Source organism: Carassius carassius, chromosome 30 (genome assembly GCF_963082965.1).
Source record: "Carassius carassius chromosome 30, fCarCar2.1, whole genome shotgun sequence".
NCBI lineage: Eukaryota > Metazoa > Chordata > Actinopteri > Cypriniformes > Cyprinidae > Carassius > Carassius carassius.
In genome coordinates, this window is record NC_081784.1 from 24,285,439 (window position 1) to 24,303,791 (window position 18,353).

The 18,353-nt window shown below is 39.1% G+C and overlaps 2 protein-coding genes across 7 annotated transcripts in view; one reads left to right on the forward strand and one right to left on the reverse strand.

Moving 5' to 3' along the window:
• On the forward strand, positions 1–1,860 carry LOC132110950 (tubulin alpha-8 chain-like). Its single transcript, XM_059518088.1, has 4 exons — positions 1–143; positions 251–470; positions 547–695; positions 842–1,860. Exons 1-4 carry the CDS (start codon positions 141–143, stop codon positions 1,817–1,819), a joined length of 1,350 nt encoding a protein of 449 aa, XP_059374071.1. The 5' UTR covers positions 1–140; the 3' UTR covers positions 1,820–1,860.
• A 1,751-nt stretch (positions 1,861–3,611) lies between these two features.
• Positions 3,612–18,353, reverse strand: part of LOC132110949 (cullin-9-like) — a 66,586-nt gene continuing 51,844 nt past the window's right edge. For 5 of the 6 annotated variants that reach the window (XM_059518086.1, XM_059518085.1, XM_059518083.1 and 2 more), the window contains 11 exons: positions 16,020–16,392; positions 14,066–14,206; positions 13,813–13,977; positions 9,800–9,963; positions 9,600–9,693; positions 8,763–8,837; positions 8,575–8,685; positions 8,367–8,484; positions 4,527–4,660; positions 4,343–4,434; positions 3,612–4,250 (listed from right to left, as the gene is read on the reverse strand). In XM_059518086.1, the coding sequence (XP_059374069.1) occupies positions 4,031–4,250; positions 4,343–4,434; positions 4,527–4,660; positions 8,367–8,484; positions 8,575–8,685; positions 8,763–8,837; positions 9,600–9,693; positions 9,800–9,963; positions 13,813–13,977; positions 14,066–14,206; positions 16,020–16,392 (1,687 nt within the window). In that variant the 3' untranslated portion in view covers positions 3,612–4,030. Of the gene's footprint in view, positions 4,251–4,342; positions 4,435–4,526; positions 4,661–8,366; positions 8,485–8,574; positions 8,686–8,762; positions 8,838–9,599; positions 9,694–9,799; positions 9,964–12,527; positions 12,942–13,812; positions 13,978–14,065; positions 14,207–16,019; positions 16,393–18,353 lie in introns of those variants that run through there. The other variant, XM_059518087.1, reaches the window with a different exon arrangement.

Consider the following 18,353-nt stretch of genomic DNA (forward strand, 5'->3'; position numbering starts at 1 on the left):
TGTTGCTGTGGAGGTGAGCTGGTTTCTCTTACAACGTTTAATTACTTTAGGCAATAAGATTGGTTTGAACGCGTCTTTTATTTTCATAGGGTTTTTTAAGGCTCTGAATTAATTCCTGCTTGCTGTGGTATTTGAGTAAAATGGTGAGATTACTGATTATCATTTTCACTGGATTTTTGATGTTCTTATGTAAACCTTTTACTACAGTTGTGACTTGGTGTGTGCTTGTGTTTTGTCTTACACAAACCAGAGGGAGTGTATTTCCATACATATTGGTCAAGCAGGTATCCAGATGGGTAACTCCTGCTGGGAGCTGTATTGTTTGGAACACAACTTCCAGCCAGATGGGACTGTTGTCGGTGATGGCAGCACTTTGGCTGACTCCTCTTTTGGCACTTTCTTCAGTGAAACTGGTGCTGGGAAGTATGTTCCTCGTGCAGTTTTCATTGATCTAGAGCCAACAGTCGTTGGTAAGCCTGAACACCTTTTTTATTTGTGTGTGTTTCTGCTGAAGCTGCATAGTTATTCCTTCTGTTTGACCTTCAGATGAGATCCGTAATGGACACTATCGACAGCTGTACCATCCTGAGCAACTCATCAGTGGCAAAGAGGATGCTGCCAATAATTATGCTCGAGGTCACTATACCATTGGCAAAGAGATCGTAGACTCTGTGCTAGACCGGATGCGCAAAATGGTGAGTTTACACTTGCAAAAAGTTTTACTTAACATCCATGAAAAAGAGGTCTTCTAATCTTCATTAAGAATGCTTCAGAGTTCTTTGGGAAACCGAAATATGAAGAATTCCTGGCTGGATCTGAGTCCTCCCTTTTCTCTCTGTAGGCGGACCAGTGCACTGGTCTGCAGGGTTTCCTGATCTTCCACAGTTTTGGTGGTGGAACAGGCTCTGGTTTCACTTCTCTACTGATGGAGCGACTGTCTGTCGACTATGGTAAAAAGTCAAAGCTGGAGTTCTCTGTATATCCAGCCCCGCAAGTCAGCACTGCTGTGGTGGAGCCCTACAACTCCATCCTTACAACCCACACTACTCTGGAGCACTCCGACTGCTCCTTCATGGTGGATAACGAAGCCATCTTTGACATCTGTAAGCGGAACCTCGATATTGAACGCCCCTCCTACACCAACCTAAACCGGCTCATCGCCCAGATCGTGTCCTCCATCACCGCATCACTGCGCTTTGATGGAGCCCTAAATGTGGACCTTACGGAGTTCCAGACCAACCTGGTCCCATACCCACGCATCCACTTCCCGCTGGTCACCTACGCTCCTATCATTTCAGCCGAGAAGGCCTACCATGAGCAGCTCTCTGTACCAGAAATCACCAATGCCTGCTTTGAGCCAGCAAACCAGATGGTGAAGTGCGACCCTCGCCGTGGAAAGTACATGGCCTGTTGTTTGCTGTACCGTGGCGATGTGGTTCCTAAAGATGTGAATGCTGCCATAGCCAACATCAAGACGCGTCGCTCCATCCAGTTTGTAGACTGGTGTCCCACGGGGTTCAAGGTTGGCATCAACTACCAGCCACCCACCGTCGTCCCAGGAGGGGATCTGGCCAAGGTGCAGAGGGCTGTCTGCATGCTGAGCAACACCACTGCGATTGCAGAGGCATGGAGCCGACTGGATCACAAGTTTGACCTGATGTATGCGAAGAGGGCTTTTGTGCACTGGTACGTGGGTGAAGGGATGGAGGAAGGAGAGTTCTCGGAGGCCCGAGAGGACATGGCTGCCCTGGAGAAGGACTATGAGGAGGTTGGTGCTGATTCCACAGAGGACTGTGGGGAGGATGAAGAGGAGTATTAAGCATGTAAATCTAGGAGTAAATAAACTTAAAAGCATCTGAACTAGTTTGGTTCTTTTGACTAGTATTCCTTCATCTTGCTTTGTTGGTGTTTGAGCTGCCAATGGTGAGGTATCTTCATGAGATTAAAAAAAAAAAAATGCAGTTCTGCTGTAAGGCTAAAATTTTAGGGTGCATCCTGAAACTCTAACTCTGCAGCTCAGTTTAGCAAAGGCAGCGTAAACCAAGTTTTCCAGTCTCTGGTTCAACTTTTACCAAGTATGTGGATCTGCTGCAGAAGTTTAGATCTTGCAGGATGTTCTTTGCTAGAATCTGCTTTCCATCTGAAGTGCAAATTTCTTCAGGTTCTCATTGCCAGAGTATGCTGACTTAATACTGATCATGCGGATCCCTTGCAAAAGAAGTTTTACTTGTCCTGAAAATAGTGAATTCAAATTTTTTTTTTTTTTTTAACCGGTATGAAGACTATTTAAGATTATGCCACACAGTAACAAACTCTGTAGAGTCTCTGTATAATATTGTTCTGATCTTAATACACAGAGGTTTCCTTAAACTGCACCCATTCACTTTTCACCTCACTGCTTTGTTTGCAGCACTTTAAAACCCAAATTAAATTTTCTTTTAGTTTTATGAGTGTCTCAAATGATGCACTAAAGCCTAAGCAGTTATGCATTGTGTACTCCTATCTGGCATGTAAATCTTTTCTTTCAGTGTCTTGTAGTCCTACACTCTCTGATACCTGAGGAAAGCTGAAACCGTTGAGTGCATTAAGTGGCCAGGCCGTGCAAAAATTTTTTTTTTTAATTAATACAAAAAAATGGCATAAAATGGTGCATTAAGTGTGCGGATTGGGACACCCATCCACAGTGATAGGTAACATTAACAGCATGGGTAACTGCACTGCGCACACACATTAAAAAAAGTTTGGTGAAGTGCCTATGGCAATGATCCAAATCTCATACTTCTGGGGATCCTGTGGCAACTGGCATTGAGAAGAACTGAAACCCTAATGAATAATATAAAAATGGTATGAACAGGTTTTGAAAGTTAAACTACTATAGGGACATTCACAAAGCATGCTTCCTAACATTTAAATAAATGGAGTGCAGTAAAACAGATGATTTCAGGGAGCTTTTCTTTGGCTACCGTTGCACACAAATTCAAACAAAAAACACAGACGCTTAATTTGAAGAAAAGCATTTATTTTGTGAGCAGAAGTTGAACAGAGAAAACATTTCAGGAGATGGACCGTCTATGAATATATAGATATTTTAATTCAAAACTGGACATTTGAAGATATTTCATATCCCCATTTTTATACAAGTGAACATAAACGTCAAAAATTCGTAACTTTTTTTTTGAGGAAGAGACAAAGCGATTTAGGTATGTTTTGCTTAGCAAATAATGTAACGAGCTACAATACTTTTATATATTTATTGCCATATCTTAATGAGACAGGATAAAGTAAAATGTTTATGTTTGTAGAATCCCGGTGCCTGACACTGAAGCACCATCCTCGTCATGAACTGATGTCTGACAGACTAGTCATTTTCATGCAGCCCTTAAACACAGAAGCAAATGTTTGAATGTTTTTTTTCTTTTCAAAATCTTTGCAAATACTTCCAAACACTTACAATCATTCAAATGGTGATTAACAAACCTAAATGTCATATATGAAGGCATTTAAAGGAATTGAATTTAAAATGGAATAAAGGCAAGTACTTTTGGTATTCAAACTAAATATACAATGCCGACATCTTTGACCAGAAAAAAAAAAAAAATAAAAAGGCTCTCTTAATGTTTACGCATCCCTTCCTTTTTTAATTTTTGACCAAAAATGTAAGTTGTTAATAACAAAACTATAAACAGTTTCAAAAAGATAATACCTCTACAAATGTAACAATTAAGATCCTTCACTGAACTTAAAGTACCCTCATCAGCCATGAACGAAGTTACAATTTCGTAAGTTAAAGAAACACTAGCATTAACCTAAATAGATGTGAAATTCCACTTTTGGTGTAACAACTAATTTACGCTTGGGCTCAAAGTAGGTGCTAAGTGCAAAGCAAAGAGCACGTAACAGAGAAACTTACTCCAAACTCTGGATTTATAGAAATGGATTCATTTCTTTCTTGTATGGGTGTGGTATTTGTAGTGTCTACTCTTACACTGGTAGACATCGCATAAGCATTGTGTATCAGTCTCAGGGTAATTTAGTCGAAAGGGCTGAAGTCCCTCTCCAAGTTTTCAGATTCATCATCATCAGAGAAAAAGTCATCGTCATCTATGTCTTCCTCATCGTAATCCTCGTGCCATTCTGGAACGTATTCATCGTCATACTCGTCATCCTCCTCTGCTTCATCACCAGGGTCCTCGCCGGCGTAGTTGTTGTTGTCAGAGTCTCCAGACTCAGAGCCTCCATCAGATTTGGACCTGAAAAAAAAAAAAAAAAAAAAGGAAAACTTGTACATTTCAAGATTTGTCAGAAGTCAGTTGTGCTTCTCTGTAAACGTGTGGCCGCTCACTCTTTGTTGGCGTCTGTGTGGTTCGCCAGATTTGAAGCCTGTGCGGTCTCCTGGTCTGGCCCAGTCTTGGACTGATATCCCACACGGAAGTCCTGCCAAAAAACACGATTTGTCCCAGACGGTCAAAATGTGTGCTTTGAAGGCTTCTAATAAACAACCCCAGAAAGTACACGAGTAGATTTACCTGAGTGGAGTGCTGGAGGATGGCCACAAGACGCTCCTGAATCCGGCGAATGAGCTCCAGGCCAGTGTTTAGGTGTTCAGGTTTTAGGAGTCGGACACAGGATGCAAGATCAGTGCACTGCAGCAGCGTCTCCTCTGAAACCAAGATCACAACTCATTTTAACATCATACAGCCAGTGCATCAGAACTAAACATCACTGGGTTAGAGCACGAGAGTCAAAAACAGGTTTTGGAAGTAAACATCCCATTCGATATACAGGTGGCTGGTCATATAATTAGAATATCATCAAAAAGTTGATTTCACCAATTCCATTCAAAAAGTGAAACTTGTATATTCATTCATTACACACAGACTGATATATTTCACATGTTTATTTCTTTTAATTTTGATGATTATAACTGACAACTAAGGGAAATCCTAAATTCAGTATCTCAGAAAATTAGAATATTGTGAAAAGGTTCAATATTGAAGACACCTGGTGCCACACTCTAATCAGCTAATTAACTCAAAACACCTGCAAAGACCTTTAAATGGTCTCTCAGTCTAGTTCTGTAGGCTACACAATCATGGGGAAGACTGCTGACTTGACTGTTGTCCAAAAGACGACCACTGACACCTTGCACAAGGAGGGCAAGACACAAAAGGTCATTGCAAAAGAGGCAGGCTGTTAACAGAGCTCTGTGTCCAAGCACATTAATAGAGAGGTGAAGGGAAGGAAAAGATGTGGAAGAAAAAAAGTGTACAAGCAATAGGGATAACCGCACCCTGGAGAGGATTGTGAAACAAAACCCATTCAAAAATGTGAGGGAGATTCACAAAGAGTGGACTGCAGCTGGAGTCAGTGCTTCAAGAACCACTACATACAGACGTATACAAGACATGGGTTTCAGCTGTCGCATTCCTTGTGTCAAGCCACTCTTGAACAACAGACAGTGTCAGAAGCGTCTAAAGACAAAAAGGACTGGACTGCTGCTGAGTGGTCCATAGTTATGTTCTCAGATGAAAGTAAATTTTGCATTTCCTTTGGAAATCAGGGTCCCAGAGTCTGGAGGAAGAGAGGAGAGGCACACAATCCATGTTGCTTGAGGTCCAGTGTAAAGTTTCCACAGTCAGTGATGGTTTGGGTGCCATGTCATCTGCTGGTGTTGGTCCACTGTGTTTTCTGAGGTCCAAGGTCAACACAGCCGTATATAACAGGAAGTTTTAGAGCACTTCATGCTTCCTGCTGCTGACCAACTTTATGGAGATGCAGATTTCATTTTCCAACAGGACTTGGCCCCTGCACACAGTGCCAAAGCTACCAGTACCTGATTTAAGGACCATGGTATCCCTGTTCTTAATTGGCCAGCAAACTCGCCTGACCTTAACCTATGGGGTATTGTGATAAAGATGCGATATGCCAGACCCAACAATGCAGAAGAGCTGAAGGCCACTATCAGAGCAACCTGGGCTCTCATAACACCTGAGCAGTGCCACAGACTGATCGACTTCATGCCACGCCACATTGCTACAGTAATTCAGGCCAAAGGAGCCCCAACTAAGTATTGAGTGCTGTACATGATCATACTTTTCATGTTCATACTTTTCAGTTGGCCAACATTTCTAAAAATCCTTTCTTTGTATTGGTCTTAATTTATATTCAAATTTTCTGAGAGACTGTATTTTCCGGACTATAAGTCGCACTTTTTTTTTCATAGTTTGGCTGGTCCTGCGACTTATAGTCAGGTGCGACTTATTTATCAAAACTTATTTATCAAAAAAGCTCTATGCTGCTCAGTGCTCCTTTAGCTTTTCCCTGAAAACATAGAGCGCCCTCTCGCGGCTGTAGACGGTAATGTTTTCTCTTGGTGCTTGGTTCTAAATCAATGCGACTTGTAGTCCAGTGCGACTCATATATGTTTTTTTCCTCGTCATGATGTATTTTTGGACTGATGCGACTTATACTTAGTTGTGACTTATAGTCCGAAAAATACGGTACTGAGTTTGGGATTTTCCTTAGTTGTCAGTTATAATCATCAAAATTAAAAGAAATAAACAATTGAAATATATCAGTCTGTGTGTAATGAATTAATATAATATACACGTTTCACTCTTTGAATGGAATTAGTGAAATAAATCAACTTTTTGATGTTATGATTATATGACCAGCACCTGTATAAACCTTTTAAGACCAAGAGCTCAGACGATATGTGCTTCTCCAGATAAACAAAACGAAACATACATACGTGGATAATTTGTAGAGATTTTCCGATACCCTTTTTCTCTTCCGATTCCGATACCTGGGCTCAGGGTATCGGCCGTTACAGAGTACTGATCCGATACCTGGGTGCGTATCTGTATATACAGCTGTATATACTACTAGCCCTGTGTAAATTGCTAGAATTAATTTATGGTGTGCTTCAGACTTATCCCTTAATAAAACATGAACAAATACATGGTGAACTACTGTATTTATTACAGTATTTTTATTATCTGACATGAATTTGACAGTAATATTATTTATTTTCTTAAGCGAAAAAGAACTTCAAATGCATCCAACAATCTAACACCGCAAACTAAAAAAGGTATTTTAGTTTTACAATATAACTGTATAAAAAACTGCAACAAATAAGTCTAGGAATATAAAAAGTGATATTAATCAGATAATCTCTTTACAACAAAACAAGTAAAAAACAAGCAACCATCTAGGCATATTTTATTATAAATAGAGACGTATCTAGGCATATATTATTATAAATAGAGACGTATTATTAATATATTGTCAATTTACTCACGTTAAACCAAACATTTATTTTGATGGGTTGCCATGAAGATCTTTGAGTGTCTGTGTTTATGATATGACAGTTTTCTCAAATGAAACGGTAAATTCTCATGAAGTGACGGTTTATGCGTTTGTGTCCTCATATAGTGACACACGGCAGAGACTACAAAACAGCGAGCTCCCGCGCATCTGCGCCCATCACCCACAGAGATGTAGAATTTGCAGGAGTAATATTTCAATAGTATTTTGCAGTTTAATATTCAAAGACACTAGTATATATTCGGCTACAGTCTGGAGCCCCGCGCCTAGACTAACACGGAAGCGACTGAACGCAGCTGCGGGTAACGGATATAATCAAACTTACTACCGGTACTTCAGAGACGCTGGTAACATCACATTTTTACATTTTCAGCACCGACTTGGCAGTGAAGTGGCAGTACTTGTGGCATCCCTAGTCGCCGTTTTACTGTCTGGTTGGTCCAGTCTGAAATACTGCTAAACAGCAGACATACTGCTAACCACTGATCTATAATATAGAAGTGGCTTCACTGTCTGTTGGCAGTTTAGAACGCGATGAGCGATCCAGTCATATATAGATCAGTGCTGCTAAAGCGTTTTCATTTCTTCTTTGCTGCTCTAAACAGGGGTTGCTTGTGGCAACACAGCACAACTTCCTGTGTTTGCAATGCATTCTGACCAGCGAAGAAGAACCGTGCAGCAGTTAGGCAAAGCTAGCGGTCATAACTAGGTCCTGTTTAAGAAAATGGTATCGGATCGGTATATGGGTTCATTTACTCGCCGATGCCAGAATTTGTTGTGGTATCGGTGATATTTCCGATACTAGTATCGGAATCAGAACAACTCTAATAATTTGTTAATAGTTTCTTATCAGATCTTTTTGGTTTGGCTCAAAGTCTACAACTTTTCACTCCAAAATGTTAATAAATCCCTGTGAATGGGACAAATCCTTCCAAAACCAAGGCTACTGCAGTGGCTAAAGCTGCAGTCTATTGGTTTCTTCGAAAACATTCCCAAAAGCAACGTAGAGTGGCTGATTGGCAGATTTCCTGATCACCAACCAAGCAGGATCTGCAGGGCATTAGTATGAAGGTCCAGAGCTTCTGTCTGTTGCTCCATCACATCCATCTTCTCAGTGTCCTGGTTGTAATAGCTGTAAACACAGGAGTACGCCAGCACCTACATGACAAATGACACAAACAGCTTTAATAAAAAAAAAACAACAACTGGAAATATTAAACAAAAATCAAAGCCTTTGAAGATTCCCACCTTTCGAGCTTGGGCAAGAATCTTGCAAGCGTCGATCACAAATGTCAAAGACTTCATCTGTAAAGCTTCATTTATAGAAAACACCTTGTTTTCCAGATTGATTGCAAAGTCCTAGGGGAAGCAATAGTCAGACACTAAAAAACACACTAAAAAGTTTTAAATAGATGTGAGTAATGGCTCCAACAAACCTTGGCTTGGTTATGAAATGTGCATCTCTCATTGTAGTCTTGGAACTTCTTCTCTTGCCTTGCAGCTTTGCTGACCTGTGATTGCATATTAATTTACAATTATTATTTACAAAATCACAATACTCGATTATTTAAAATCAGTGTTTCTGATTTGAAATGTAGGTGGGAAAATTGTAGTTTTTGCAAAACAGTTAAAACATAGTTTCATATTGAATGAATTGGCACAAAACTGTTTGTCCCTTTTTGTGTATTACATTTAAATTCAAATCAGTAGGCAAATATTGTGGTTTATTGCATTTGTGTTAGTGCATATAAAATGAAATACATTCCTCCTTGTGTTCTGTGAATAAAAGTGTTAGAAATAGGATTATATTGCAATCATTCTCTGTGGAATCAAAATACGAATTAAACTCAATATAGCCATTAATTTATCGAGTTATTCTTCCATTATAACCATGTATTTGCCTGTGTATAGAGAACGAAATGTGCAGCCATTCTAAAAAGAGGGTGAAGCTGCACCTCGTATTTTGACAGACAAAATATATACTGAGGGCCCCTTTTCCACTTAATATAAATCGAGGCATCCTGTCTACTTCCTGAAATCAGACTGGAGTCAGTCAAAAAAGGTCAAAAGCTGATAAACAATAAGCACATTTATGAAATGTATTGAATATGCCCTAGAGTAGAGCATATGGAAAACTATGCAATCTGTGTAAGGAGTGTGCAGACACAAACTCGCTCAGCTTCATTATCTCTGATAATAATGTCTACTGTATCTTCTCAAGACTTCGAGGGTGATTTATCACAGAAGCCACCACATCTTCTTAATACACTTACCATGGCTGAGCAGTTGTAATAATCTTTATGTGTTGGCTTCCACGGCTTCAGGCACCTCCAGCAAAATCCATGATTACACTTGGCGCACGTCATACTACACCGAGAAAAAGATATAAGGCATGCATTTAGTATTAAAGTTAACTGATACATGTTTCATTAGTTGAAAGACAAATGTGAGACATTTGCGCATGCACACTCACTGCAAGCAACCCTCGTTCTTCTCAATCTGGGCCTGGCAGCTGGGGCATCGTTTGGATATAAGTTTGGCCAGATGTTTACTCTGTGCTTCCATACTCATTCCCTCGTAATAGCCTCCATCATCCATCCACTGAGACATGTGACTGCAGCTGGCTGGGTAGTGCGCCTGATGAACGGACAAGAGAGATTACTGAAGCATGCCTCTAGATGACGCAGCACTGAACCGGAGGAAACAGAGCTGGGAGTAACTGATTACATGTCATCTGGATTACGTAATCAGACTCCAAAAATTAAGTACTTGTAACTAGATTAAACTGAATTAAAAAAAATACTGAGAATCCGACTTAACTGATTACATGTTATTCACTCAGTATTAAATATTTTTATAAGTATCACATTTGCATGTTCACGGTTCTCATACATTGGTTAATGATCATCAGATGGCATGCAGGTAAACAAATAAAAATAAAGTGTAAAAAGTGTAAATTTTGTCATTCACACTTCTTAAATACATTTTAGCTTTTCTATAGTAAACTATAGCGAAAATGATTTTACTATGATTACTTAGAGCAGCAACAAGAGCGTAAGTTTGTCATGGCAAACAGATACATTTGAATTACTTGCGCTATGTCTATTTATACTGCACTATAATAAACATGTTGAAAATAACTCACTATAGACACGTTTGTCAACAGAATGTCAAAGTGGGCTTTTATTAAACAAATCAAGGAGTGAATATCTCACCCACTGCTTTCAGACATGACTCAAGTTAAACACACAATAGCAGACACACAAACACTTCACAGCCTATTTAGTAAATCTTACTGAAAATGGCTGATTGTTTATAATGTAAAATCTATGGCTTGCTTTTGTTTTGTGTAACTCGAATATCATTTGGTGTAAATAGTCCTCCTCCTGAAATGCTGAACACCCAGCCGCTAACAGAGCGTCCTGCAGATCACCTTTATGAGACCGTCCGGGTCTGGAAACATCAAGCACGGCATCAGCCTCTGACTTTATTTTGGTTTTTGTTAGTTTTCTTATTGCTCACTTTGGCTGAATGTGTTCGATAAAGTGGGCCGAGCTTTAACCTTCCTACCCAAATTCATTAAACTAATATACACTGGTTATTTTACCTGAAAAGAAATTTGCCTGAAGTGCATGATATCAAAATGTTTATTGGTATATACCAAGCGGCAACCATCTGCGCTCTCTTGTGAACCATCACGTAAGTGACTAAAACTGTAATTCATCGACTGGCCGCCGTAGGCTGGCTGCAAAAGGGAGTCAATCCCATAGACTCCCATGTTAAAATGACCAACTTTACAGCAGAAAAAAAACATGTTTACAGCCTGGTGCAAAAAATGGTTTTGGTCTATATAGCTAATTTGGCCCTTCATGACAATTGTGAGGGGGGGAGAATTTTTTAAATTACTCGTCCGTTTAAATGATATTAAGCCTAAATGTTCTGCATAATTAAGGGCGTGGCCACTTGAGTGACAGGTGGAATGACGTTCCGGTCACCACCATCATTCAACCAGCTCTCGCTTCTTTACCCATTTCTGATTATCTGTGAGAGACGCGTGGTGACAGCCAACTCCACCCACTTTGAGCTTCAAAAATGCTCTTCAGAAACCTACAGGTGACGTCACGGACACTACGTCCATGTTTTTATAGCCTGTGGTATATACCTTGCAAATAACTTTTCAAATTGACATATTATAGCTGGAACTTAAATTGAACAGAAATAAAGGTTAAAGAAGTAAAATAAATGTAAATATTTCGAATAAAGAGAAAAAATAAAACAAGCATCAGTTATACAGCGCTACTGTGGCTGATGCACGTCACATGACAAGCAAGACTATGTCAAAAGCAGAGACATAATTTATGTGTTCATTACCTTGTAATACTTAATTGGGTGATTGCTCTGCGCACAAACTCCAATTAGTCCAAAATGCAGCAGCTAGAGTTCTTACTAGAACCAGGAAGTATGACAATATTAGCCCTGTTCTGTCAACACTGCACTGGTTCTCGATCAAACATCGTATTGATTTTTAAATCTTGCTAATTATAAAGCCTTGAATGGTGTAGCTCCTCAGTACTTGAGCGAACTCTTATCGCATTATAGTCATTCATGTCCGCTGTGATCTCAAAATTCTAGCCATTTGATAATACCTACAATATCAAAATCAATATTGATATTGCGGGTGGCAGATCCTTCTATTTAGTGCCCAAACTCTGGAACAATCTACCTAACATTGCTTGGGAGGCCGAGACACTCTGTCAGTTTAAATCTAGATTAAATACCCATCTCTAAAATCTGGTTTACACATAACACACTACTGCTTTACTATAATTCAAATGTTAGGCTACATTAATTAGGTAAACCAGAACTGGGAACACTTTCCATAACACCAGATCTACTCGCTACATCTTAATAAGAATGGCATCTACGCTAATATTAGTCTGTTTTATTCTTATTCCGAAATCACTGTAGCCACCAGATCCAGTCTGTATCCAGATCAGAGGGTCACCTGGATCCAGTCCAGAGGGTGGATCAGCACCTAGAAACGTCCTCTAGACGACCTCACAAGACCACGAGAACCAGACGAGTCCTCTGCTCAAGCTGATTTGTGTTGCAGCATGGAATTAAACCACACCATGCTGGCTTCGTCTGGACAGAAAAGGACCGAGCCTGGCAACTCCAAAGGTTTTTTTTTTTCCATTTCTGTCACCGATTGAGTTTTGGTTCCTTGCCACCGTCTCCTTTGTCATTGTTGGCTTGATTGCACAGACACTATTAGAAGAGAGCTGAACTGAGCTGGACGATGACATCAATGAATCAAGAATATTTTCTGTCCTCTTGCATTATCAGCACTCATTTTACTTGTTTAACAGTGCAAAGCTGCTTTGACACAGTCGGTACTTTATAAAGTGTTGTATAAAAAAAGGTAACTTGACTACACTTAACATCAGTCTGTCAAGCATTATAATATGATATTATGATAATGAAGCATTATGTAATGATAGAACTTCTGTAATTAGAATTAACATTTGGTAACCATGTATGAATGCATATTTGTCATTTTAACCGAACTTAGGACTGGTGCTGGTGCTTAAGATATTGTTGATCATTCAGTGTTTCTGTAAAAAACAAGGGAGAAAAATAACTAACAATAATACTGATAAGATAATAATACTACTATGAATTCTACTACTACTAACAATATACAACGCACTTAGGCTTGATGAGCTGCTGGGTTCATGAATATTAATCACATGGTCAGCGGTCGCTCAAACAGATTTACTGAAATCATAATAGGGACGGTAATAGATGAGCACCAGCCAATGATATTGCCGTTTGCGCATTAGCTCCGCCCACTACCGGAGAAACCGGCTTATCTTCTGCTTGTTCTTAAAAGCTAAATGATTCTAAATGAACTCCGTTATTTTGACAGGAAATTACAACAAAGAATATTGTTTACATGTAGCACGTCGATTCAGTGTGGCATGTAAGTCTCTTGCTCTCTCACTCTTTCTTTGCATGTGTGATAGAAACAGAGTTATCAGCAAACTGATGACGAGTCGTGCGTCTTCACACTAGAGTTTACGGTGCGTCAAATACAGGAGCGCTGCGCATCCATTGAGTTGAATTAAACAGCACCGATTGCTTGACGGAGAGTGAAAACACTCAAGCACTCAAGAGTGTTCGGCGAGTGAAAATATATCTCTGCTAAACTTATAATTAGCCTCCAACTCACACACTGGCGAATAAAATCTAAGAATTTAATGGTCAATGGCTAATGATAGATGTCATTCAGTCGCCAGAATGAAGATTTAGTCACATATGCGAGTGATATACTCGCATTGTAGAGGATTGATAGGCCCCACTTTCTTTACACATATTTTGAGTTGAAATATGACCCACACATATTCTTAACAGTTTTCTCTATACCAGCTATAATTAGAGATCAGATCATGGTTTAATATTAAAATGACACATTAGGCAGATTACCTCTGGGAAGTTACAGCTGAAACAGGAGGACCAGCAGCACTTGGAGCAGGTGCCCATGCTACCGATGTTCTCCTTGCACAGGACCTGGTCACAGCCCTGAGGGTTGGTACACCAGGTCAGGTTGGAGCAGCACTCCACAAAGCCTCGCAGCAGAGCGCTGTCATACTGCAGGAGGAAGCACAGGGTACAAACTCATTCTCTGGTCCCTCAGCCCACTGTGTGTGTGTGTGTGTGTGTGTTGACCTGCACATACTTTGGCAATGGTGTCCTTATCAGTGAGGATGTTGTGAAAGAACTTGGAGGTTGGCTGAGCCCGACAGTCTGTGATGGGACAGTCACAGCTCATGACCAGGTTCTGTTCGATACGAGCAGTGAGGTACTCCTGCCAGCAGGACTGACGGGAAACAGAAACGGCATGTCAACACAAGCACACAGTTTAACAACATTAGATACTGTGCATGTTTAGCATCTAGTAAAAGTGATTTAAAACTAAGCTATCAATACATTGGGGGGGGGGGGGGGGGTTACTAATAGTGTGCGACAGCATAAACCCTCTCTTTGAGTTATAAAACTACTGTCAAGATTTACTAAAAACATGCAGTGAAAAATTAGCGATGAAAAGGCATTTCTGAGGCTGAACTTACTGAATACGCATTGTAGGAGTTTCTCTTTCAGACACCAAATTTATGGAGGAGAGTATTGAAATACTTTGGAAAAACTTTCCACTTCCATCTGAACATTAATGAGTCTGTTAGCTCTGGGTCATCGGTATAATAAAATATGACAAATGTGACCCTGGACCACAAAATCAGTCTCAAGTGTCAATTTTCAAAATTGATATTTATACATCACCTAAAAGCTGAAAGCTTTATTAGGATCTGACAATATTTGGCTGATATACAACTATTTGAAAATCTGGAGTCTGAGGGTGCAAACAAAAACAAAAAACTGAGAAAATCACCTTTAAAGTTGTCCAAATGCATTCTTAGCAATGCATATTATTAATCAAAAATTAAGCTTTGATATATTTACAGTAGAAAATGTACTAAATACCTTCATGAACATGATCTTTACATAATATCCTAATGATTTTGGCATAAAAGAAAAATCTATAATTTTGACCCATACAATGTTTTTATTTTTGTCTATTGCTAAAAATATACCCCAGCGACTTAAGACTGGTTTTGTGCTCACATATAATAAAAAAAAAAAAATGAATTAAGTTTGAGCATAACTATTTCTTTCCCTTCCATGAAAACTTCCACTAAAAATACTTGCACTAAATAGAATTAAAATACATTCATAAAATATTGCTTCATCACTTTACATAAACTACAGGCACTGTTTTTTTTTAAAACTGACTTATGCAACCAACCATGCAACCAAATTATGTTTTTCAGTCTCTAATGCTCACCAAAGCTGCATTTATTTGGTCAAAAATAAATTAAAAACTGTAATATTGTGAAGTATTATACTGTATTTTAAAACGAAATGTATTCCTGTGATGCCAGAGCTACATTTTCAGCATCATAACTCCAGTCTTCAGCATCACAATAACCATTGCTGCTTATTTTCAATGCTGAAAGCAGTTGTGCTGCTTAATATTTTTGTGGAAACAGCTTTTTCATGATTCTTTGATGAATAGAGAAACTTCAAAAGAACAGCATTTATTGGAAATAGAAGTATCTTTATAAATGTAAATGTCTTTACGGTCACATTTGATCGGTTTATTGCATCCTTGCAGAATAAAAATATTTAATCCTTAAAAAAATAATGGTCCCACTACTATATACTTACATTTAAAGTTATATTTGATAAAATGCACTTTTGTGAAACTTTTACATTGTACTTCTATTTAAAAAAGTAATTCCTGTAATTAATTTCAGCAACTACATCTATAGTTACATTGTTGACTTTACCTCCATCCCATAAAACACCCTTAAATTTAACCATAGCACTAAATCTGTCCATAACCGTACCCATATCTCACCTAAATAACAGCAAAAGTGATTTGCAACACAACATGATTAGCGTAGGTACATTGTGCCATAATGTTAAAGACACCTTATATAAAGTGGGACCCAAATTCTTATTGAATATTTTTTAAAGAGACAAGACCTTTGATCTGTCCCATCTAAATGTAGAGTTTCAATAGGAAACACATCAACACAGTGTTTAACTCTGAGAGATTTTAGCCCTACACTCACCCTGCAGCAGTAATGCATGCAGCTTAGCATGGGAGGGGGGTCACTCTCTTTTGACTGGGATAGGCACACGGGACATTGGGCCACGGGGCCCGGGGCCGGCTGAGGGTTTCGGATCTTGAGACCGGCAGCCAGGACCAGGGCGTCTGGGTCATCAGTGTATCGCTGGATCAACAGGTCCACGTTCCATTTGCAGTGCATGAGCAGGTGCTCGGCCCGGTCCAGATCCAGGCTCAGGGTCCCCGCCACCTGCTGGACGGTGCGCTGCATCAGCTGCTTGACCTCCTCTTGAGTCATTGTGCGACCCATGGAGAACAGCACGGCCTCCAGCACGCCGTCCTCTAGGTGCTGAGGGGGAACTATAAGGCCTCCCTGGCTGCAGAGGGAGATATATACATAAAACGTCATTATGTGGATGTGGATGGGGAACTCGCTGACTTTCTGGGAAGGGAATTTTTTATTCTTAACAGCAGGCCCAGATAGAATCTGCGGACATTTCCAAATTTGCAGTGGTAACATGGTAAAATTAAACACTACACCTTCACTGATAGCTGAAAGAGATACTTAATAAACAAATAAAATGGTCTTCTAATACTGTGGAACTCTGCAGTGCTTTTCCATGTGGACTTGCTCATCAACATTTGTTAGCATATGAAAGCCTTCTTTCTGCTTTAAAACTTTCTGATGTACACCATTTTTAATAAGGCAATGCTGTACGAGTATCACTCAGCATTGATTAATATAGAAGTTGTTCGTTTCGAAAAATGCATCACCTTTGAAATGATATCAGCTGGGACAGCCTGAATAAATTTAGGGATGAAAACCTCTTTTAGAGACATATGAGTGTTTGACCAGATATGGATTCATCTAGCTAAGAATAACTTACAAATGAAATGATTTTTTTCTATTACATAGAATAAATGAGCAACAAACATGATTCAAAATTTAAAATGTCTTTATTTTTTTTTTAGGTGGTTAACATAAGTCGCCTTGTTTCAAAATATCTAGCATATTTATGCTAAAATACTGTGCTGATAAAACATAATTATTAGATTTTGAAAAAGTGGACAAAAACAAAGAACCAACAATGAGTCTTTTAAGCGGTAGTTCACCCAAAAACTAAATCTTGTCATCTAGTCACTCTAACTTCGTTCCAAACCATTAAGACTATAGTTCATCTTCAAAACACAAATGAAGATGTCTGAATTTAGCCTATTATTCATATATGAACATTGATTAATGCACAAACATAGCTCATTGAATATGGTAAAACTGTATGGTATGGACAAAAATCAACCAACGAGTCAAGTATGTTTTAACAGCAACTGATCATATTTGATGCATGTTGATCAATGAAATTATTATGTTTTTTAATCTGTTTGTGACTCTTCAGAAGATTCATATACATTAACTATGTCTTATTGCACGAACAAAAAAACTGTATTAAAGTTTTGGATGCGTAGACTTTCAAATGTATAGACAAAAAGGATAAGACTGAAGATGAACAACAGTCGGGTCACAACATGAGGGCGACCAGATGACGACACTTTTCATTTACGGGTGAACTAACCCTTTCACTACGAAACAAACAGGAAGTGAGCAGCTTTCAATTAATAACAGACTCAATTTCAGTGCACTGATGATCAGAGGTGGGTAGTAATGAGTTACATTTACTTGAGTAATTTTTTGGGGTAATTAATACTTTTTGGAGTATATTTAAAGATGGGTACTTTTACTCTTACTTGAGTAAATTTTTTGGGAAAAATCTGTACTTTTACTTCGTTACTGTGGGCGACGCTCCTCACGTTACTTTATCTTAATGCAATAAATGTTATAAATGCTTCAGTTTATTCCAAACGCGTCGTCTACTTTTCTCTGGGCAATGAGCGATGCACATTCGCGAATGATTCATTCTTTTGAGTCAATTCTGTTCAAAGGCTTGATCAAACCAATTGGCAAACGAGTGAATTGGTTCATGAATCAGTTTGAATGATTTGTTCATTTTCCTGCCGCACGCGCTGAGCGTCTGAAGCGGTTCACTTAAGAGTTGTAACGTTTAAGAACAGAAAGAGCGTTGAAAACGTGGCTATGAAACTGTTATTTGCTAGCGATGGAGATCCTTATTAGATGAACACCGCGTGTGCTGTCTACTGTTTAACAGGTAATAACTTGGGCTACATTCGATTACAGTACACGATACCACTGTGACATTAGTTTGTTGTACGTGTGTGGCTTATAACAGAGGGGAGTCAAGTTGAATGCAGCTTCCAAAAGACAAAAAATAGGCGATTAAGATTTCATTAATTTTAATACAATCACACCGGCGTGAGAACTCAG